This window comes from Haliaeetus albicilla, chromosome 1 (genome assembly GCF_947461875.1).
Source record: "Haliaeetus albicilla chromosome 1, bHalAlb1.1, whole genome shotgun sequence".
Lineage (NCBI taxonomy): Eukaryota > Metazoa > Chordata > Aves > Accipitriformes > Accipitridae > Haliaeetus > Haliaeetus albicilla.
This window is the reverse complement of record NC_091483.1, coordinates 14,175,420-14,197,624: the sequence shown is the minus strand read 5'-3', so window position 1 is coordinate 14,197,624 and position 22,205 is coordinate 14,175,420. Positions and strand designations below refer to the sequence as shown.

General features: G+C 49.3%; 1 protein-coding gene across 3 annotated transcripts in view; it reads left to right on the top strand.

Moving 5' to 3' along the window:
• Positions 1 to 19,648, top strand: part of MAML3 (mastermind like transcriptional coactivator 3) — a 321,717-nt gene extending 302,069 nt beyond the window's left edge. For 2 of the 3 annotated variants that reach the window (XM_069779503.1, XM_069779485.1), the window contains 3 exons: positions 9,676 to 9,921; positions 12,084 to 12,171; positions 15,523 to 19,648. In XM_069779503.1, the coding sequence (XP_069635604.1) occupies positions 9,676 to 9,921; positions 12,084 to 12,171; positions 15,523 to 16,514 (1,326 nt within the window). In that variant the 3' untranslated portion in view covers positions 16,515 to 19,648. The remainder of the gene's footprint in view (positions 1 to 9,675; positions 9,922 to 12,083; positions 12,172 to 15,522) is intronic. The other variant, XM_069779493.1, reaches the window with a different exon arrangement.
• The last annotated feature ends 2,557 nt before the right edge of the window (positions 19,649 to 22,205 follow it).

Below are 22,205 nucleotides of genomic sequence, written 5' to 3'. Positions count from 1 at the left end.
CAGAAGCAACAACGTGGGGTGATTGCAGCCTCTTCCCAATTTTTGAGGTAAGGTGCCTTCTGCATATGGGAAGGAGAGCATATGGCCCACTGTGTTTATTTCTCAGCCAGGATTCTTTCAGGCTTGGCAAATTACATGCTGCTTGCTGAGGAGCAACATAAGTGCCAAGTTTGAATTTCTAAAAATGAAAGGGATTTCATTTATCACAGCACAGAGAAAAGGATCTGAAAAACGCCCTTAAGTGTGAAAAATACCTTTTGTTTATGCTCAAACAAAACAACCAAGGAGAAATGTAACGAAATTTCACCTAGAGTAACAAAAAAAATCTCTGCAATCTTCGCAGGAGACTTCAGGCAGCTTCTGCCAGGCATGAGCTAGAGCCAGGCTCCGTGAAATACCTCAACAACCGGCGAACTCCGTGGGGTACAAGGTGATAATGCGGTACAGGCTCAGGCCATTACAAGGAAAGGGGCTGCCTGGTAATGGGTTAGCGTTTGCTGCTAGAGAGCTCCATTAGAGCATCTTTTCCTCATACTTTTGCTTTTTCCAGGCCCCGCATTTTTCCCTGTGTGTGCTAGAAGCTTTTCTTTCTCTTATAGCATTTATTTTTATTGTGTCATTTTCCCTCTGTTCCCCCTCTTCATTGGCCCTGTGCAACTGTTTGTTTAAACCATTTGCCTGCTTTCATCTTCCATTTTTCTTCTCTCCCCCTTCCCGGGGGCTCTCTAGCCGTGATTATCCTTACGCTTCACATTAGCTTTCCTCCCTCCTGCTCAAGGATGGACTCAAACGGGGCACTGATTAAAGCTAAAACCTTTAGCAGGAGAATTTCTAACAGGCACTGGCTTCGGGTCCAGCCGCCTCCGTGAGCTCAGTTCTCGCTCCGCTCTGCTCCTGGACCAGCTTCCGAAGCCCCGGGAAATTTGACGAGAGAGGGCCAAGCTGGCGCCGCGAGGGCAGTCGCAGCTCCTCTGGAATGGCCCGATTTGTACCTTTGGAAGTCCTCAGCTATGCCTGTGGTAGAAGGCGGCAGGCACAGGGTGTGGAAAAGCTATTGTGTGGGCTGGTTTTTCAACTCTCTCCTCCTGCCGTTTGCTCCCCGACGGTTGCCGCTTGCTTTCAGAGTGGTAGGGCGTGCTGTGAAATGCCGTGACGGCACAGCCTCACGCAGCAGTCTCTGAGGGCAGTAATTACAGCCTTCATAATGTGCATAAAATATAAGGTTGGGCACTTCGGTGTTTCTTCAAATCCTCACCCTCCTTCCCTCCCTGTCGCCAGCCCTGCTCAGGGGCCGGAGCTCAGAAACGGGTGCTGTGGCTGTGGGCAGGTGTCGGAGAGCTCGGCTGCGGAGACTGTGCCAAGAGGCCGGTTAGGGGCTGGCGTTGCGGCACGGCGGCGGCCCCCTCGCACCTCTTGCCCTGAAACACAAATGCCAGGTGGCCGCTCTTCAGGGAAAGGAGGGCTGTTCCGTACTCCTGCGGGGTGGGAGCCGTACGTGGGAGTAACCTCTGAGTAACTGATGCGCTGTAAAACCGCACCTGGGCTTGCCTCACGGAAACTCGTCTGTGCAGCCGTTCCCTCTGCGGGTCAAATTAATGCCTTGATTAACCCCATTAGTTCACTCCGGCGAGAAAATTATGTAAAATACCATTTCACTGGACCATGAACGCCAGTGCAAATGACTCAAGAGCAGGTGAGATTGCAGAGCGGGAGGATTCATTCCTGTTGCAGGGGCTGGGTGGGAGCATCCGAAGCTGCCCCCGCTGCCTCACAGACCTGCCAGAGTCGCAAGGGCTCTGCGCCCGCTCGGGTCTCGGCTCCTCCGGGCCAGCTGGCAGCACGGTCGCTAGCCCCTGCCATAACACAGCACGCGTGGGCATATCCATGGGGACTCGCCCAGGACCGTGAGGTTCGCGTCCCATAGGCGACCGAGCGGGTACCAGGTGATAACCGTAGCCTTGCAAGAGGCTCTGCTTGAGCCAGGACTTGTAACTCATTAAAGCAAATAAGAAGAGCTCATCTTAATTTCACACTTCACAGATGTTTTTATAATTGTATACTTATTTCTCCCTTTTTGAGAGAGATGTATGTAAAGAGGATATTTTGGGTTTAATTTGGGCTGGTCCATTTTTTTTCTCCTAAAAATAGTAAGACCAATAAAAAATTGCAATTACAAGGCAACTAGTTATTTGAGATAAATGAACAGTTCTTCCTCAGTGCACAAACCCAACCATTATATCATTACGCTCCGTTCCTTGGAACTAGCTGGTGAAACTGAGGATAAACAAAACTGAAAAGCAGGAGTGATTTCCCCTGCAAAGGTTTCTTTCTTGGGGGAGGGGGGGGAAACGCCAGAGTTGTTATTTGTAAAAGAGGAAATGAGCCTGGTTTAATTACGCTGGTTGAAGTTCAATAGCATTCTGTTGAAACGCTGGGTTTCTGAATCCCACCAGCGGTGCTCAGGATTTGTCGAGTCAAACCACTGTGCTGAAGCAGAAGTGGGTGCACGGGAAGGCAGGGCTCCTGGTGCCACCCGGTAAAACGATGTCCCCTTCTGCCTCGCAGTCTTTGAGACGAGCTTCTCACAGTCTTTAGCTCTTAAATGGTATTAGAAAAACGGTCGCTCATTTTAGAACCCTTTGTTATCTACTTTGCCACCAGAAATTAAGAACTTGGTCCCCCTGATGAACGAACAAAAATACACAGAAGTAACAGTCTGACAGATCCTGTTTGTTCTGTGGAAAGAATAAACTGTATTGAAAACACAGGGAGGAGAGATGGAGGCGAAGGGAGGTGAAAGGAAAACAAATTGGCTGCATGCAGGGGTCTGGTGTCAAACGTCAGAAGGATCTTGTTCGCTCAGATACTATATGAAAGACCATGGCAACCGGGGGCCAGGGGAGAGAGGAGAGGTTTGTAGCCCCTCCCTGAGGCTGGATGACAGAGGAAATAAATAGGTGAAGCAATCCACTCTCTGCAGGGCCTGCTGCCCGAGTCAGAGTTGTAAACCAGCATATTCCGTCCCTTCGTCCTGTACGCCTGCTCTTTCAAGGGAAAAAAAAAAAAAAAAAAGACTGAAATGAATGGATTTGTAATTCCCTTAGTCTGTCATATGGTACCGTTCTGCAAAAGGTGGCTTTGCTTTGGGCAGCCTGATTTAGAGAGAGGGATTAAGATCCCTGCCAGACACAATAAGTAACAACATTACAAGGAATTTGATAGAAATATTTCAAGGAAGGGGGGGAATATAGGAACGTGCTTTCAGGCTGCTCTGAAAACACTGGGTAGAGATGATGTTTTACTCTGACATAGTAAATGGAAAGGGAGTAGTATTTCTGATCTCAGTAATAGGCTGGAGACCCTGTTTTTTAACACATATACACACACACACACACACTCTCTCACGCAGTACCCAAGAGCCCCACGATAAAGGAGTAGGGCCCGTCAGCGTAGCACCAGCCTGGTGCAGGAGGGCCAGTTGCCTCTGCGGGTGCCAGGGAGCAGCAGCCGAGAGCTGTGCAGAGGTAAGGGCAGACAGTGCTGTTCTATCTTGTACATCGCAGGCCATTCAATTGCACCGCTAAGTTGTGTTTATCCAGAAAGGCTGTCACCCCTGAAGACATCAAAATGTGGAGATCTGCCATTTCTGATGGGTAATGAAATCAGAGTGTAAAATTTGATTCTTCTTTCTGATTTGAATCTGTCTTCAGCTTCCAGCCCTTGTATCTGGTTTTGCCTTCTTCACCGGATAAAAGAACTTCTTTAAAGGATTTCTTCCCCCGTGAAGGTATTTTTATACTCCATGGTCAAAGCATCTCTCAGTTTTCTTTGTGGTAAGCTAAATGGATTGAGCTCTTTAAGTCACTCACTGGCAGACACTTTCTGCCTCAAATCATTTTTGTGTCTTCTTTTTCTGCTCTGACTCTAAAGTGTAGACGTATGCTTGTATACATTTTTCTGGTATCGTTCTTCTAATGCAGTATGCAGGATAAGCCACCTCCTGGCTTCTATTTGCTCTTCCGCTCTTTGTATATTCAAGGATCGCATTAGTTCACATACCGCAGAACGGCACAGCGAGCTCATGCCTGACTGTCCGTTTTGCACATTAAGACCCTGCTTTCAAGCCCCCTCTTCCCTGGGGTCCCGCTCTGCCCCCCTGGCCTTCAGCAGCAGCAGCAGAGCCAGCTCACTATGTCCCAGGGCTCTGATCATCAGGCTGTGCACGGAGGGCTGATGAGGAGGCTTGGCCGGTCCCTGCCTGGGCTTACCCGCACCCGGCTGCCCGGCTCTCGGGGCATCAGCTGGTGGTCGTTCTGCTTGTTCTGAAAGAAAATTGTGTGATTGCTTTTAGCTGTAGTTGGGAGATTGAATGACATAGGGAAGGAATAAATCGCTGCCTGATAAGGAAGAGGCATAGAAGATTTGAGACAAAGAGGAAAATACCTTTTCCACTCCCCTTTGTTCTGTTTTTAAAGTCACTTATGCTTAATGTGCATAACTGTACTTATATGCGTGCACATCACCCCTGAACTCCTGCGGAGGATCCCCTCACTCCAGTAGGTCCCTGGAAATACACTGGGAGGACACAGGATTTATGCTCCTGTTGCTTAACTAAGGATCAGATTATCAACAGAGGGCAACTCCCATGTAGGCGTTAACTAAGCAGCCAGATCCCTACAAAAGTTCATCTTACTGGGTGCTCTGGAACTATAAAAACCTGTCCAGACGTGTTATGGTGACCGTTTGGAAATTGTGGCTCTTTTTTGGCTCCGCGAATGGCAGCTCGGCTCTTTCAATACCCGGTTTTGCTCCCAGGGGCCGAGCACTCGATTCTGGCCGTGGGCTGCTGTAGAAGCGGGTGGCTGAGGATGCAGAGACAGGAGGGGTCCCGGCAGGGTCCCTGGCAGGCTTAGCCAGCGCCAGCGTGTGCGTTTGAACTCGCTCTGCGGCACGGCCGAGTCAGGGGAAGAGGCCTTGGCATCGTGCCCCCTCACGTAACCGGCCTTTCGGCTTCTCCTGCCCCTCAGTAAGGACTTCACGGCAGAGCTACAGCTTCCCCGTTCCCGGCTGGAGCGCATGTAACTCTGCACGAGCCACTGTTATCAGGACGGAGCTGTTTGCCACCTGCGAGTAGCCCACGGTGGCTTCGGGTGTTGTTGAAAGTAGCCAGAGTGAAAAAACAGAAGTCACGTTGTACCGTCTTCCCAGATGTGACAGGCTAATGAGAGACAGGCTGAAAATACAGCATGTGTTTCCCATTGCAGGACATCTTGTCCCTGGTTTCGGGGACTACATGCCCACACCTATACAGGGCACCCCTGTATGTGAGCACAGGGCCCTGGGGGAAGGAGCTGAGTTGTCCCCTGGCTGCTGCAGATGTCCGGGGGATCCCTCCGGAGCGGCGGCAGCCTGAGTCACCGTACGGTGAGTCAGGCTGTGGGCATGGGCCGCTGGGTACCAGCGCTGTCAGCTGCGGAGGTGATGTGCGGCCGGGAGCTGGTTAGCCGGGGTGCTGGTGAGGGCGTCTGGAGAGCGAAGAGGCAGCAGTGCCAGTTGGCGGAGGAAGGAAAATGCAGACGCAGAGGCAGGGCGGAGGGTGTAGGAAGGAGAAAGGGACAGCAGGGAATGAGGAGCAAGAGGTCAAAGGGAAGGAAGGCTCGGGGTGCAGTAGGAGGATGAGGGAGCTGGCAGGCAGCGCAGGAGCAAAAAAGATTGTCAGTGAAGCTTGGATTAATTTGGTTTTGAAGCTCTAGAACTGTGGAAGTGCTGCACTTAGCCCGAGTTGCTTGACTCGGTGCTTGGCTCCTGTGGTGAGACTGCATCTGACCTGGAGCAGGCGTGGTTTACAAGAGCCATGTAGAGCCCAGTGTTGCTTCTTTTGTCACCAGTTCCCAGCCACATGCATGTCCCCCCCAGCCCACTTCCACGTTTCATCTCTGTGCAGGACCTGCAGAGGGAAGAGTGGAAGGAGGGTGGGTGTGCACACCCGTGGCTGGGTAGCTGAAGCAACCCACAAAGCCTGTGTGGCCCCGTGCCGCTGCCAGGACTGGGCAGGGTTGTACAACCCCTCTCGGAGGTTAACAGCAGCAGTGCTGGGCTGCAGAGGTGCTCTTGGTAAAGAGCTCTGCTCCCAGGTGCTAAGGAGCATTTTCCTGCCTGCGGAGACCTTTTGCCTGGGCTGTGCTCCTGTTTTCAGGACACGTAACCCAGGGCTGCTCCCGGTGATGTCAGCGGGGCCTTTCATCATTGGTTGGGAAGAGCTTTCGCCAAAAAAAATGGAAAGGAAAAGAAATATTCCGGGCGGGAGGGTGGTGTTCTGGCTTGATGAAGAAGGCCTGGCTTTAAACCTGTTATTAAAACTGGAAACAGGAAATTTTCACTCTGACTAGGTAAACCCTTGTACCTCGAAATGACTAAACGCACAACACTGGAAGTAACACCTTTGTGCTAATCTTCGTATTTCCTCCAGCTGCTGCATGGTGCACGGGGCTCATGTCAGCTGGCGGGGCTCCTTTCAAAGCTTTCTTTCTTTTTAGACTCTAGAATTAACTTACAACGTAATACGATACAGAATAGAGAGCCTTCTGCGGCACTACCGTGGGGTGAACGTGTCCCTCAGCCGTACCCCTGCGTGCATAAGAGCCAGGACAGTAGTTCGGTAGTGAGATTGTTTTGAAGGTGATTCAGTGAGGACTTGGGCCGCAGCCCCAAAGGCAGCTGTGCGCCGAGGCTGGGCGGAGGAAGCTCGGAGTGATGTCACTTCACAGCATGCCCTTTGGCTCCCGGGTTCCCCCCCCTTTTCTTTTTCCTTGTAGTGGCTGCAGCAAAGGCTCCATTATTTGGCAGCGTGGCATTGCTTTTGTCTATAAATGGAAGCAGTTGGCCCGTCTCCCAGTATAACACAAGATAGTCCTGTGCATCAGTTATGCAATCTGTAGCGTGATGACTTCATCAGAAGCCGGGGGAGGGCCAGGGGGGTGGTAGGAAAAAGCCTTTACCATCAGCTCTGCTGGAGACAGCTGATGTCTGCGTGTCCCCCAAAGCAAAGAAAGCGGGAGCTCGGTGACAGGAGTGGGTGAGAGGGCTGGGTGCAAGAGCAGCTGAGGGATCGTGAGCGGGTGCGTTTTCCTCACCCCTGCTCCGGGAAGCCCCCCGCAGCTGCCGCAGCCCTCGCCCTTAGGGTGCTGCGGGGACCACGCTTGACCAGGTTGTAAAGCGCAGCCAGAGATGGGACCGGGGGAGAAGTGGAAAGAGGAGCGGGGAGGGAACTTTCAAACCAGGGCAGTTGTTAAAAAGAGAAAGAACCTGAATATCGGAGAGCTGCCTTTCGGCAGAGAGCCCTTCAGGGAGTATCTGTGCAAAGTAGAGATGTGGACAAATTGTACTTTCTTGTTATTTCCTCAGAAGGGTCCTTGGAAACCTGACCTTCATGCAGAAAGGCTGTTCCTAATTTCCCAAGCTACACTCAAGCATTGATTTTAACCCTTTCATTGACCGGGTTGGGGGGGGTGTCATAAGATTACTTTTCTAGACATTCCCAATCACACAGTAATTGACATAACTCGAACCACCAGTGAAGCAGATGAATCTAAACCCCACCCCGGCATGCTTTGCACAAAGGATCTTGAAGTGGTATAGGTCCTTTCCATCAAGTTAGTGTTTTCGAATGAGTACCCGTCTCTAGAAGACAATTAAAGAGCTTCTAACAAGCAAATGCTAAGACTGGTCCTGCCAAGTGAACTGCTCTCTGCGGTGCTTCCTCTGGCTTACTTAGCCCAGCAGAGGTGAAGACCGCTCGTATCACCCACCACAAGCTGGTATGTGCTAGTAGCTTTCCCAATACTTGGTAAAAGGTGGTCCTGCCCCGCAGAGCAACTCTTGCACAGTTTTTTTGTCTTACGGGAAGCCGGCCTGAGCTAACCACAGCGTTACTCATCTCTCCCTCACCAGGCAGTCCCCGTGCGTCCCGGCCTACGGTGATGAAGGGACGGTGAGGGCAGGCTGCCCGGCTTCAGGTGTAAGCGATGCCGGGGAAGGGCAGAATGCCCAGAGCCAGCCCCACGGCGAGGGGTGCCGGATCTGGGGCTCCGGGTCTCCCACGCTGGCCGAGCGCAGGCTGCGAGGGTGACCCAGGACGAGTCCCTGCTGCGGGTCCTCCTCTGGGACACGGAGCAGCGCTGCTCTGTCGCAGGGGCAACGCGGGCTGCGAGGGGCTCGGGTACTAGCTAGCGCGTGGAAGGTAGATGGGAGAGAAGAGAAAATCCTTAAGCTCTTTTACAGCAAGGAGCACCCGGAGTAAGGACTGGGCAACCAGCGCTACGCCTGCTGCTTTGTAATCACCCCCCCCAATCGTTATTTTTTGAGATTCGGCCCTAGCCGGCCATCTGGTTTTGAGCAAGGCTCGCTCCGTAGTGCTGAAGGCAGGCGCTGGGCTGTAGTCAGCTGCCTCTTCCCCTGGCAGCGGGACAGCCCGGTGTTACAGCCCCGCCGGACGGGCTCCGCGGCAGCTCGGGGCGGGGGGGGACACACAGTTGTAAAGACACCAGCTCCCGGAACCGCTGCGGACCCCCGGGAACGCTCCCCGCCGTCCCACGCCCGCTCCGTTGCTGCCCCCCCGGGGCAGGGGCAGGGTGTGTGTGGGGGGGGTGTCCAGCCTCTCCCCGGCCCCCCTCGCCCGTACCGGGGAGAGGCCGGTCCCGCTCCGCCGGGCCGGGCCGTGCCGTGCCGTACCGTACCGGGCCGGTCGGTGCCGCGGGCGGGCAGCGACACCTGCCGGCGGGCGGCGGCGCCGGTGACCGCGGCCTCCCCCGGGCAGCGCCGGCGGGCGCGGCGGCAGCACCGCGGGGGGGGAGCCGGGGTCGAAGCGGGACTCGGGTAAAAGCCCGGCCCTCCGCCGGGAGAGCGGCGAGGAGCGGGGAGGTCTCCCCGGCAGCCCTCCGGCCGGTGGAGGGCCGGCGGGGAGAGGGGGTTCCGAGGCCTAGCCCCGGCCTAAGGTCGCTTCGTTTTCCCGGCGCTAAAAGGCAGCAAATCGGATTAGAAACGTAAAGAGAAAGCAGGGTGGGTTTAGAAGGCGTCTGTGGCATCGCACGCCCTGCATCCTTCCAGCCACGCACTTTTGGTCCATCGCTGTGGGATGGAAATCTTAAGTAAACACGTTATGGGGTTAAATCCCGAGATTCTGGTGCAGTATAGGGGGATTTAATGCTGCCAGCTCCCACTATTCGTTGTGTGCGCCTAAAACCCCGGCTTCTCAATCCAGAGGACTGTGTGAGACCGCCGTTATGGAGAAAGGGAAATGGAAAGGGAGAGAAAATATACTTGTCTCCATGATGAGGGAAAGGAAGTTGAGAAAAACATGACTCTGGAGTTACATATCCTGAACGAAAATAAACCTAGTATACAACTTTATTATTTTATTATTAATGAATTGTAAAAGGGCTCTTGCTTTATCTGAGGGGGCTTTGAACTCCAGGAGAGAAGAGGAACCTGCCACCTGCTCCCTGTGGGGAACAGCCCATGGCTTGGTCACAAGCCACGAGCGTCTTTCCGAGGACTCTTACTTTCTTCAAGCCCCAGTCTTCACCCACAGGCTCAACGCTTCTTGTTAATGAGCCGTAATTCCCCTTTCCCTTGGAGCACCCTGAGTAACAAGGCCTTCTCTCTCTCTCTGCGCAGGAGCAGCATCAAGTGGGATTGTCTCGGACCACAGGGCCTATGCAGCCTTCTGTCCCACCGGGCTCCAGCAGCGTGGTCACAGGCACGAGCTCTGGGGGTCCCTTCCTGGGAAACCAACCTCAAGCGGCCATCATGAAGCAGATGCTGATTGAGCAGAGAGCCCAGCTCCACGTGATAGAGCAGCAGAAACAACAGTTTCTAAGAGAGCAAAGGCAGCAGCAGCAGCAGCAGATCCTGGCAGAGCAGGTACAGTAGCCGTTTGTCTCAGGCACCGCCGTGCGCGCTGCTATGAGAGCATGAGCGCTAGAGACAGCGCAACACCAGCCCTTCCTTCTATATTGGGTCATTCTGTGGCTCCTGTCATGGAATTTCAGCAATGGTTATCAAAGAAGATGCATCTGCCTCAATCTTACCATTAGTTTGGCAAATACTACCCATGTTCCCAGCAGTGGCTTTGGCAGTACCATGGGATTTTAGACACCAGAAAAGCTAGCTCTTAACCTGGTATCTCATGGTGCATTTATGCTGGCAGAAGCAGGCTCTGCTACAGTTACAGCTGCTGGTGCTCTCCCCTACCTATGACTATGGTCTTGCACTGGCAAAAGCGATGTACAGCCGTGCAGCGATCAAGGACAAAGAACCGATGTGCATTAACAGTAACCTAGCAAAGAAAAAAAGTTAGTACGTACCCATATCAATACTTAATCTGGTTTATCGCATGCCAGTAAGAGTAACTAAGTTAGCAGAAGGGAGAGGCAGTATCAAGGAGGGAACCAGAGGCTGAAGTGGGAGAACAGGAAAACCATATCTAGCAGTGGCAGCGTGGAACTGCTGCATTGGAGCCCATCACCTGGCTTCTGGAGCTCTTGGGCTTTGCAGTACAGATGTTAAATTACCCTGTCTGAATGGTGATGTCTTACACACGTTTAACTCAGCTGTAGTTTAAAAGCAGCCCAGGAGAAAGTCAGTGAAAAGTCACAGTGTTCAGTTCCTATAAGCTCATATCTAGGTTTAAACTTGCAGTCCCCTAATGTTACCTAAATGATGTTCTGGTAGGTCAGTAGTTGCTTTAAGCTTGGCTTCACCTCTCCTGCTGGGGAGATACAGTTCAACACCTGGGGTCCGCTTTAATTTGCGTTAGAACTTGTGCATGTTGTATAACCATAGAAATATCGATAGCCTTCCCCTCTTCTCATGGTCCTCCCAAGAAACAGAAAAATTCACCCCCAGTGAACAGGAAGGATGCTCCTAGAAATATTCAGGATAAAGATGCGTGAATTGGTTCAGGGGTGAACAAGTACAGAAGAGTGAGGATGCAGTAATGTTCCCCCATCATGGATCAGGCCAATTCAAGTGCGTAAACCCAAGAGCCAGTCACTGACTTGGCTGCTGAAGGCAAGCCTAAAAGTGTTGAAAACCCACAAGGCTGAGGCTGTCAAGTGTGCTGGCATAGATGAAAAATGACAGAGTCACAGTCCTCAGGCTCCTAGCTTTTGGGTGTTTTGTGCCTAACAAGGTTCCCTTTATCTTTTTGATAGCTTGTAACACATATTTATGAACACAGGGATTAGTACTTGCTTCTTTTCCATCTTTGCTGTTCTCTTACCTTTGTTACACATCCTTGGTTTTGGACACAATATTTGTACAGCTGCAGATGAAGCACCAAGATGTGTCCTTTCAGTTAGTGCTTAGTCGAGTATACCCTAGGCTTTGAAAGCTCTGGTAAACACACTCTCCGTTTTTATAATCAGCCCTTGATTCTGTTTTAGATGCGTGAGTATTCATAGAAAATAATCACAGAGGAGCAGTGTGGGCTGGATCAAGGGAGGAGGCATTTTGCAATCACCTGCTCCCCAAATATCATTCACTGAAGCACAATAGGAAATGTGCCTTAGTACCCGTTTCTGGTTTGGCTCGGGAATGGTCCTAGGCCACAGTGCTCAGGTCAGGATGCAGTACTCCTTGCAGCTGAGCATTTTGAGTGCAGAGGTGGAGGAAAGTCTTGCACCACGAGCACAAACCTCTAGACCTTTGGCAGGGCTGGGGGAAGGAAAGGGTGTGAGGCTACAGTTGCCCTTAGGCGTAGGTGAGCAAGGCTATTTCATATCCCTCCCTCTCCTTTCAGCCTGCAGACAATTAAGTTCCCACTGTAGAGGTCGAGATGAAGTGGTTGTAAGTAAGGAGAGATGATGTTAGCCTTTCTGAACCAAAAGGAGTCTGTGTGCTGAGCAGCCCAAGTGCTCTCAGGAGGACTCTTCAAATGACTCTGCTTGTCTCTCCAGAACAGCTTGCTAGATAAGAAATGCTGCAGTTCTGCTGTAGTACTTTTGCCACCAGCCCCTTTCTCAGCTCGCTAATTAATTAATCATCTTTTTCTCTTCTGCTTTCTTTCCCTCATTCATTTTCAGCAGTTGCAGCAGCAGTCACATTTGCCTCGGCAGCATCTGCAGCAACAGCGGAGCCCGTATCCAGTGCAACAGGTCAATCAGTTCCAAGGTAAAAGTCAAATTCTTTTTCCTATATTGGAGTCAATGTATGCCCCTGTAGCGGGCCTGTGGAAGTTCATGCGTTTTGTGGAGACCAGGGTTTAAGCAGTGTGCCAGAAGAGGAAGACAGGCTGTTGCACCCTTGCACATACTGCATATTTACCAAAGGGGAATGCCCAGGTTTGTGTATTTAGTTAAGTTTCTAATTTCCTTTCTGCTTCCCTCAGCGAAAGCTGCATTTTTTATTTGACATTTGTTTTGCCTCTTTGACATCTGGATTCTATGGATTTATCTTGTTTGCCTTCATTCTCATTATGCTTTTTTTTTTTCCAGCTAGTGTCTCACACTGTATCTTGGTTTTGCCCCTCTTCATTCCCCACTTTATCTAATTTGATGAGCAGAGAATTTCAGAAAGGTGATTCTTATCTGGAGAAGTGACTGATAAATGTCAGGTGTGGGAAACACAGTGAAATATCTGAGATGTAAATGGAGATTTTTTAATGATCTCAAAAAAAGCAAGTATTATTTTAATGTGCTCACAGATAACTGAAGAATGTAAATACAATCAGTTTGGCTTAGGAAAATAAGTTAATTCTGAGCTTTTTAGGTGCAAAGTATCCACTGAGTGTCTTCAGTAACCATGGATTCTAAACAGATGTGAAACGAACATGCACTTGCACTCTATATTCATGATAGTGTCATGTAACTGCAACAGAAGATGAGGGAGGCAAGCATATTGCAGTTCTTGTACCCAGGAAGTGAACAGGTAGCCAGATCTGCTGCTGGTATGTATCAGGGTGGCTACTTCTAATCACCTTCTCATTTTTATCTTCGGCGGCATAAATTCTGTATGAAATTCCCCCCCCCCAATAAATTAATTTGCAAAATCAAAATGTATGTGTGTGCACTGTCATGCATTGAGATGCACATGTAAAATCTTTCTGCATTAATGCTTCTTTGAAACCTTGCCTTCATATGTATTATTTAAAAGAAATGGAGAAGAGAGTTTAGGCTAATCTGACAGAGCAAGGAACTAATTTTCATAAATGAGCTAATTTAAATATAAATATTTCACCATTTTTCCTATTTAGTCACAAGAATGTAATCTAGTGCAGTGGGTTATGTGTAAATGAGACCAGAAGGTGGCCCAAAATTTTAAAATCTGTTGCATCTGTCTTTTAACTGCTCCTTCTCTGATCTCCTGTCTGTTATGCCAAGCCCAGTAGTTAACAAAAGTAGTATGTGAACCACTTGCTGGTAGTGACTCTATTGGAGGTTTTCAACTGCCATTTTCAATTAAAAAGTAGCTAAAGATGCATTAAATAAAGTTTTTCACATTATCTGTATCATCTTAAGCACTTGCTGGAGTCATTGTAAAAAGAGACTGTTTCTAATCATGGAAGGAGGAGGTGACCTAAATTAAGAAAAATCAAGGGGACCCTAGTGCCGATCATTAAGAAAACAGTTTGATAGCATGGATAAAGTAAAAGCTGCCACTACATTTGCCCTGTTCAAATGAGATCCAGGTGGTCTCTCTTCATGCTACAAAACGTTTCATTTATCTATATGTTGGAGCTAAAAGCATCCTCCAGAAGCTTATCCTGCTGCAGCAAAAAGGAGGTGTAGCCATCCTCTGCATTATATGCAAAACTATAGAAATGACGCTTCCTTTATTCACACCCATTTCTCATGGAAACCAAGCCAATGTAACTAACAGGGCCCAGTACTCGCTATTCTCCGCGGATGTTCAGGTATGTTGTCCGTCACAGAGGAACAACAGATAGGGGCTGATTTAAGAACATTCAGATTTTGTTGTACAATTTGTGACTCTTAAAGCAACCATTTTATATTTACATCTTGCATTTAATAATGTTTGAGCTGGGAGTAATGGTATGCCTCATGCTCTCGGAGCTTCACCTGCAGAGTATTGTATTTAGTTTGGTATGGTAGTGACTCAAAACCACAATGAACCCATGGCATACTCAGAGCTCCGGTAATTGTTTTTAAATAAAGACAGTAAATACAGAAGCATATTGGCTTCCCAGAAATCGATAGCTCCCCCCATCTCTGAAGGGAAGACACAAGCATGGTTCAGTTATCTGCCACGGTGTGGAATTTAACAAGGTTAGGATTTTCTGGTTTCCCATCACTGGCCTAAGGTGGAGTAAAATGTGCTTATAATATTGATTCACTAATACACTCTCCCTGCTTTAAATGTCCACAAAAAACAATTTTTCTTCTTTCCTTAGACTTAATCAGTAACAATGATATAGAAAATCCATTCATTTATGCCTCCTGAGCTATTAAAAAATTGATTGGCTTTCTGAGCCTGACACTTCCATTTTCAAGGCTTACTTTTGAAAGACAATGGAGATATTTAAAAGAGAGCTTCAAATGGTAAACTGAAGTTCACCTGCATGCTGCCATTGAAGAAGACCAATGGCAGCTTTCTCATTTGCTTGCTAGAAGCTGAATTAGGCTTATCTGAAGAAGATAAGTGCTGCTACATCACAGTGCATATGCAACTTTGAAGTCTTAGGGACTAATTTTTTTCATGGAGGCGGGTGCACATTGTCACTGGTCCTGGGATAAAAAATACACACAAAAAGAAAGACTCGTATTTACTTTTGAAAGGGGACTTCGACTCCCAGGTCAAATTTAATCTCTGGTCCTAGCGAAGTAAGAGAAAGGCAGGCCTATTTTAGCCCTGCAGCTCCCGTGGCTGTCTAGCTTAGGTACCTGAGTAGGTTATTATCTGAGAGGCAACCATGGCTGTAATCATGCATCACGCATGCAGTCGTGTTGCCTGATTCTTCAAGAATCTGAAGCCATGATTCCCTTTGGGTACACATCCCAAAATTGTCATAATTGAGAACTACTTAGTGAGTAAATCATTGGCCTTTTAACCTTGCCAGTCTCATTTTAGCCTTAAGGGAAATTAGGCTGCTCGCCTGCATTGATGGTATTCTCTGCTGAACAGTGTCCCGCTTCACGAATTGAATACCTAACACGATCAGCGATCCTGTTTAGGGTGGCACTTGAGCTGTGTTGACTCTCACCTTCAAGGAGAGGGGATTTGTCAGGTCAGGACAGAGGCTGCAGCCAGAGTGAGGTGGGGAACACATAATCTCTGAAATGCAACTATCGTTAGGCAGCAAGCACATCTCCCAAGGATGGATAACCTTCTAGCTCTCTGGTAACCTTCACGTGAAGCGATAATTTATTCACTCAGAAAGCACAGGGATCTGAAATCCTACTGTGATGCAGAAGGGTCCTACAGATTCTCTCTTATGCAAAGACGTGTTAATTACAATTTACAGGGTTGTGGTTTTTTTCTTACCTCCCTCCCTTTTTGGTGTAGGTTCTCCCCAGGATATAGCAGCTGTGAGAAACCAAGCAGCACTCCAGAGCATGAGGACATCCCGAATGATGGCCCAGAACGTGAGCATGATGGCAATGGGTCCCTCCCAGAACCCGAGCACACTGCCCACGACCGCAGGCCAGTCAGACATGGGCATGGCTCCTTACAGCAACGCCTCTTCCAGCCAGCCGGGAATGTACAGTATGAGCACAGGGATGAGCCAAATGTTGCAGCACCCAAACCAAAGTGGCATGAACATGGCACATAACGCAGGCCAGGGAACGAGGCAGCCTGCTTCTGGACAAGCGGTGGGAATGGTCGGCACTTTTGGTCAGAACATGCTGGTAAACTCTGCTCTTCCCCAGCATCAGCAGCAGATGAAAGGACCTGTGGGCCAGGTCTTACCCAGGCCACAGGCACCACGGCTTCAAAACCTGATGGGGACTGTCCCTCAAGGAACACAGAACTGGCAGCAGCGAGGCTTACAAGGTATTCCCGGAAGGACTAGCAGTGAAATGGGGCCCTTCAATAATGGCACAACGTACCCGATGCAGTCTGGGCAGCCACGGCTGTCCAAGCAACACTTCCCACAGGGGCTTAATCAGACAGTTGTGGACACAAGTGGAACAGTAAGAGCCCTCAACCCAGCGATGGGAAGACAGTTGCTGCAGCCACTACCGGGGCAACAAGGAGCCAGCCAGGCCAGGCCGATGGTAATGCCTGCAATAAGCCAAGGGGTCCCCACGATGTCTGGCTTTAGTCAGCCTCCAACGCAGCAAATGCCAGGTGGTAACTTCGCTCAGAGCAGCCAAGGCCAGGCCTATGAGAGGAATCCCACTCAGGACATATCTTACAACTACAGTAATGAAGGAGCGGGGGGGTCATTCTCCAGTTTAGCAGAGGGCGCAGACCTTGTGGACTCCATCATTAAGAGCGGACCAGGGGATGAATGGATACAAGAACTTGATGAGTTGTTTGGAAACCCCCAGTGAATGGGCTTGTATAGTCTGGAGCTTTGGTTGTTGTTTGAAAAAAGAAAAGAGAGAGTTGGATGTTCTCCCCATCCTTGGATTGTTGGGGTTTTGTTTGAAGTGGTTTGGTTTGGGGTTATTTTGTTTTCTTTTGTTTTTAATCGTGCAAACTGAGCTGATCTGTAGCCAACTTTGGAAGATTCAGGGGACGATGAAAACATCGGCATCCCAAGACTTCCACCAAGCAATCTCCGTTGTGTGGCAGCACCCGCTGTGGGGGGGTGGGCAGGATGGGGGAAACTGGAAAAGCCGGCTGATGCCTCTGGTTGGGAAAATTTGGTCTTTCCCCACTGAAACGAGGCTTCATTGCACAGTGGTATGGGGTGGTCCCGATATCTCCCGCCTCATGTAACTGTAAACACTGCAACTTTCAGGGGAACAGATGAAAACAGCTGGGAACAAAGCCTAAAGACGTCCGTGGGCGATTGCACAGGCCCTGGTCAGAAATGGGCTTAACCCCGGGGGTAAGCAGGTCTCGGTGAGCCACAGCCAGGCCCATGGTGCTGGCTCTGGGCTGTCACAAGGGAACGTGCAGCGCACACGTGACAAACCTAAACAGTCACAGGGAGGTCACCATTTTCACTGTAGAGTGATAAAAATCCAAGAAAAGTGTAGGAGAACGTAAATTTGGCAGTGTGGTGAGGACAGTTTGATTATGGGACTGCTGCCGGACATGGCTTAGGTGGGTGGGTTAACTTAATGAGCTATTTAGTCCCCTTGGGACTTGCAGTAGCGCTTCTCTGTCAGAGCACTTTGGCATGTGCTGCCTGGCAGTGCAGAACAGCAGCTATGAATGGTGTTGAAGGGCTGGGAGGTACCAAGTGGGTCCTAAGCAGGTCCCTCTCTCTCTCCTTCCTCCCCAGTATGTTTTCAATTCACTTCCTTCCCCTCCTATCCTTCCGTGCAAAGCAAGCTGGCTGCACTTTTTTTCGGGTGACCAACAACTGCCACAAAGGTGCAGGCAGGGAAGGAGACAACAGGCATGAGAAAATGTACAGGGAAGGTTTGGCACACAGAATGAGTTTCTCCTCTCCTCTTGAAAAGTGCAGGGTTGGCAGATAGTATTACCCTGGAGTGTCTGGGTTCTCGATGTGATGTTATATGCAGCCTGATCTTCAGTTTTAAACAGATGTTTGGTCTAATCTCTCTGGTTTGCTGGAATAGAATTCACTGCAGTGTTTGAAGAACAAGAACCAGTGAAGGACTAGTAAAGATCATTCGTGAATGGGTGAAATAATGGATGCAGTTATTACAAACATGGGGTCTGCCCAAATAAGCTTTTAGGTAATAGTGACATATCACTATCTCCACTGTGTGGACCAGTTCTAAGCCGCACTGTAATGAAGTTGTGGTATGCCTTGCATAATATTGAGATGCCAGCCATTCTGAATGTCGAAAGCAGCGGTTCCCAAGCTGCAGTCTGAGGCTGAGGTAAGCTGTCCTCCGAAACCTACCACCTTTTTAGTGTTTTCAGCTGAGAGCTGCTTATCAGGTTATATAGTGGCGCATAAAAAAAGTTAACGTGATCAACAGTCCAAAAAGTTTGGGAACCTCTGGCCTAATGCTGGCCTCTGTGAGCCATAAGATGTGCTGTGCAGTGAAAGTGTCTCTAGTGTACAACTACCAGTACCAACTACAGCTACTGATTACCTCCTTGTGCGCTGCTCTCCTTGGGCCCGGTGATGCAAAGTGCTCGGCTGCTGAAATCCACGGGAGCTGAGGGGCTCAAGCCCTGCCTTTCCCTGTGGAGCACAGAGACGCATCACATTAAGGAGTGGGAACAAAATGGGCCTGGAAGCATCTCAGGGCGCCATTACGGTTCCCTTTCATGCAGTAATCCCTTGCAGGGCTTACCTAGACAAGGGGAAGTGTCTGTTTTAAATGCTATAACGTAGGCAGAACAAGCTGCATTTTTAACATGGACTAGCTGGTCAAGATGAGCTATCGATCCAGCTTGCCCTGACTGCTAGATTTTTAAAACATGCTTTAGTTACATCTCTTTTAGCTGACCCCTTTTTAAAATACAGCAGAAGGACCTATTCCAGTTCTAGCTGAAGACGATAGGGGTTTGCCTGTCTGCTGCTTCAGCAGGAGCTGGATTGGGCCCTAATTCAGTGAAAGAGAGCACCAGCCAAAGTTTTCAGTCCATCTTGCGGGTAAGCGGCTCTTGGTCGGACTAGCCTGAACGGAAGGGGTAAGCAAACAATGAGAGAAATGGTACCCTGAAGATTCGAGGGCGTCTGCATATGCGTGTGTCTGCGTGAGCATGTGGGTGAGGGAGCGACGAGCTGGTGTGGCACATATGTGTCCTGCCCCGTATGACAGAGGCACGCCAGGACGAGGAGGCAGCGAGCCCGCTGCGCGGGGGACAGCGCTGGGGACGGCACGGCATCCCTTTGTCGGGTGCCAGTGACCGGGGGTCATCTGCCAGCACAGAGCTGGGAAATGAGGGTTTAGAAACACGCAACCACCACGCTGCGGCCAAGTGCAAACCCATGTGCATCAGGGAGATACAGGCTTTGGTGAATACATGGTGATGAAGACTGAGTCTCTGTTGTCTTTGCAAAGCTTCCTCCAAATACTCCGTACTGGGACCAAGTACTAGAGAGGTAGATTTTATTAGATTTGGGGTTGTTTTTTTTCTTTCTTACTATGGTGCTGATGTATATGTAATGTTAAAAAAAAAAAAGTTATTTGTAAATATGTTTTTACAATTCTACAGATATCACTGGGTCTACTATCTGTAAAATATATACATATAAATATATATATATACTGTTTGTTTAAAATAGAGTATTTTTATTTCATTCCTTAACTCATCCTTACTGCAGTGGTATTGCACTTCAGATGACGTCTAATTACTAATTTGTACTGTATCCCTGACAGCAACTTGCTCCATTTTATTCAGATTTTTCTAGTTTTCTGTTTTTACTTTGTACATTAAGCATTGCTTATTTCCTTTTAAGACCTGTACAGAGCTCTGAAAATGTAGAAGAAGACCTGATGTTAACATACCACTTTTAAAGAAAAACAAAACAAAACAAAACCAAACAAACAAACAAAAAAACAAATAAAAGATGGTTATCTGAGTCATATACCGGGCTGGTTTATAGGGTCATCTCTCGCCCCACTCCTGCGCCTCGGTGGGTGATCTTCCAGGGGAAGGAGGGAAGCCGGCTTCAGGCAGGCCTGGTTTCAGCCCCGGGGTTGCTGCACGGCTGCCTCACCGCACCCTGCGGGGCTGCCCTGGCCCGGCCGGAGTCGGGGCGTTACAGGCGGGGTATAGCCCCGCACCGGGCCCCGGGCTGGTTCAGCAGCTGGTAAACCCGCTGCATGCCGGTTAGCCCCGCTGGGCAGACCCGAGCTGCAGGTTGCGGTGATGAGCTGCTGGGCTGGGAGTGCTTCGTCGGGAGTCTGCCTTGCTTTGGGGTCACGGTGCCCCTTGCTCGGAGCAGGGTGAGCTATCAAAACTGCCTGTGCTCCGAGGCGAGGTCTGCGCTCCGGCAGTTGCTACGGGGGACTTGGTCCCTAACTGGGCCCGTTAGAGACGGCAGCTCCAAACTTCTGCGTTTATTCCGTGTAGGGAGCAAAAGTAGCAAGTAGGGAAGTGCTTCCAGGGGAGGACACAAGATGGAGAGCCCAGGATTCGGGAGTCCTGTGGCTGAGATCTGGGGAGGTGAGGTGGGCTGGAAGAAGGGAGATGCGGGGTTGGATGTAGAAGTTGGAAAGAAGAGATGGGGAAACTGGGGAAGCGTGAAGACGCATGTTTAGAGTAGTTCCCTATCACCTACTACTACTACACTGTAAGAATTGTGTTGTCAGAAGCCTTTTGGAAAGTGCATGTCGGCTTGTTGAATTTATATGACCCGTTCCAGATAAACATGTCACGTAGCCTTCGAGGCTTGACACCGATTTCTCCATGTTGCCAGCCTACCGGGGAGCTGTGGGGGATCAGACATTGGACCTCTGTTTGCAGAGCTTGCTCTTCGGGATGTCAGTGTGGCCTGGCTCCACATACAACCTTTAAGGTGAGGTTCCCCTTCTCTCCTTAACGTCAGCCCTTGACCATTCTAAATGTGGATAATGGGGCACAAAGAAGGAGACTGGCCCATATCAGAGCAGCTCGCCAGAGTTACTCCTCAGCGTGTGCTGGCAGAGGGCTTGCTGAGAAGAGATGCTTTCAGCAAGAGGCCCCTAGGTACTGACTGGCTTTGAAGCTGCAGCAGGGGCCATCATTGTTTCTGATCCTGACTGACAAATGAACGTTTGCGTCAACTAACAGTGTATAGGCTGAATGTGCAGCCCGATACTGACTCCTCAGTCAGCAGGCAGGAAATGGTGTGGTTCTCGCTAGAGTTAAACTAAATACTGACTCTGACAGTATCCATCTATTATAGGTGTATTTTGTTTTTAATGATAGATGAGTCAGTCTTTAATGGTTTTTGAACATAGACATTCTGTCCTGGCTTACTGGGGAAAAAGCAGTGACTCAGAAGACAGGCGGCATCCTCAGCTCTAGGCCTACTTCTGCTCTCTCGTTAGGTGGTGCAGCTCCTAAAATGTTAGGTTCATGTTTATTCCCTAGCACTCTGGCTTTGTGCTGCTGGGTGATGCTTTGCAGCTTCACACCTGCGTTTTCTGGCATGTGAAATTGTCCCTGTGTGACAGCAGTTTTATTCCTTTCTGTCGAATGGAATGGAGTGGAATGGAATGGAATAGAATAGAATGGAATAGAATAGAATTAGATGCGGTATGGGAAGCTATCTATAAACACGCCAAATCACTACAACAGGTAAGCTTGGAATGGAATAATTTCAGAGGCAAAGACCTATTTGAACACAGTTCGTGACCTTTGGGCCTCCTCTAGTGTGTATTTCAAGCCTGTTCTGTGGACGCCTTTGTCTTGGTTTTGATTCTGGCGGCAGCACTTCCTGCTGCCCGTGACCGACGGAAGGCATCACTGGCAGGTGGGTAGGTGGATTTTCTGTCTCTCAGCCTGTAGAAGGAAAGTTGGTGGAACAATTCCCAGTGATTTCTGTGGTTAAATCTGGCCCTGTTGTACTTTCTTCCCGGAGGCAAGTGCCGGAGAGTTGCCCTTTCCGCAGCTGTGTCAGCTCCAGCCTGTTCACCATCACAATCTGTCCTCTTCCGCTTGGCAGCTGTTATTGGACCCAAGTCTTGCACCTTTGTACTTGTTTCATTTTATTGTTTCAAATGCCATTTCAGCCTTTGCCACCTGCAGGCACTTAGTTGTGTCTTTTAATCACAATCTAACTTCTGCACATGTGTCCACCTTTTTCATATGAAAGGTTATTATGAACCTGATCCAACACTCAATTATTTTGTGGTCAGGTTATCAACCTCAGTACACTTTTAGAAAGACCATAAGCATTTTCATTATACAGACCTGAGTGAACACCACTATAAATGTGCCGTATTTTTAGCCTAATCATGTCTTCAGAGGCATGACAAGAAAAATTTCTGCCTGCTGGCTCTAGCATTGCCTGAATAATTTGAATTATCAGGAGCTACCAGAATAGGCATGGCCTTGCTTCTCCTCTCCTCTACATAGTTTAAATTGACCATCAGCATACTTTGAGCTCACGGTGGTAGGCCGTGACTTTTCCCCCCTTTTAGCAGAAAACTGTTTTC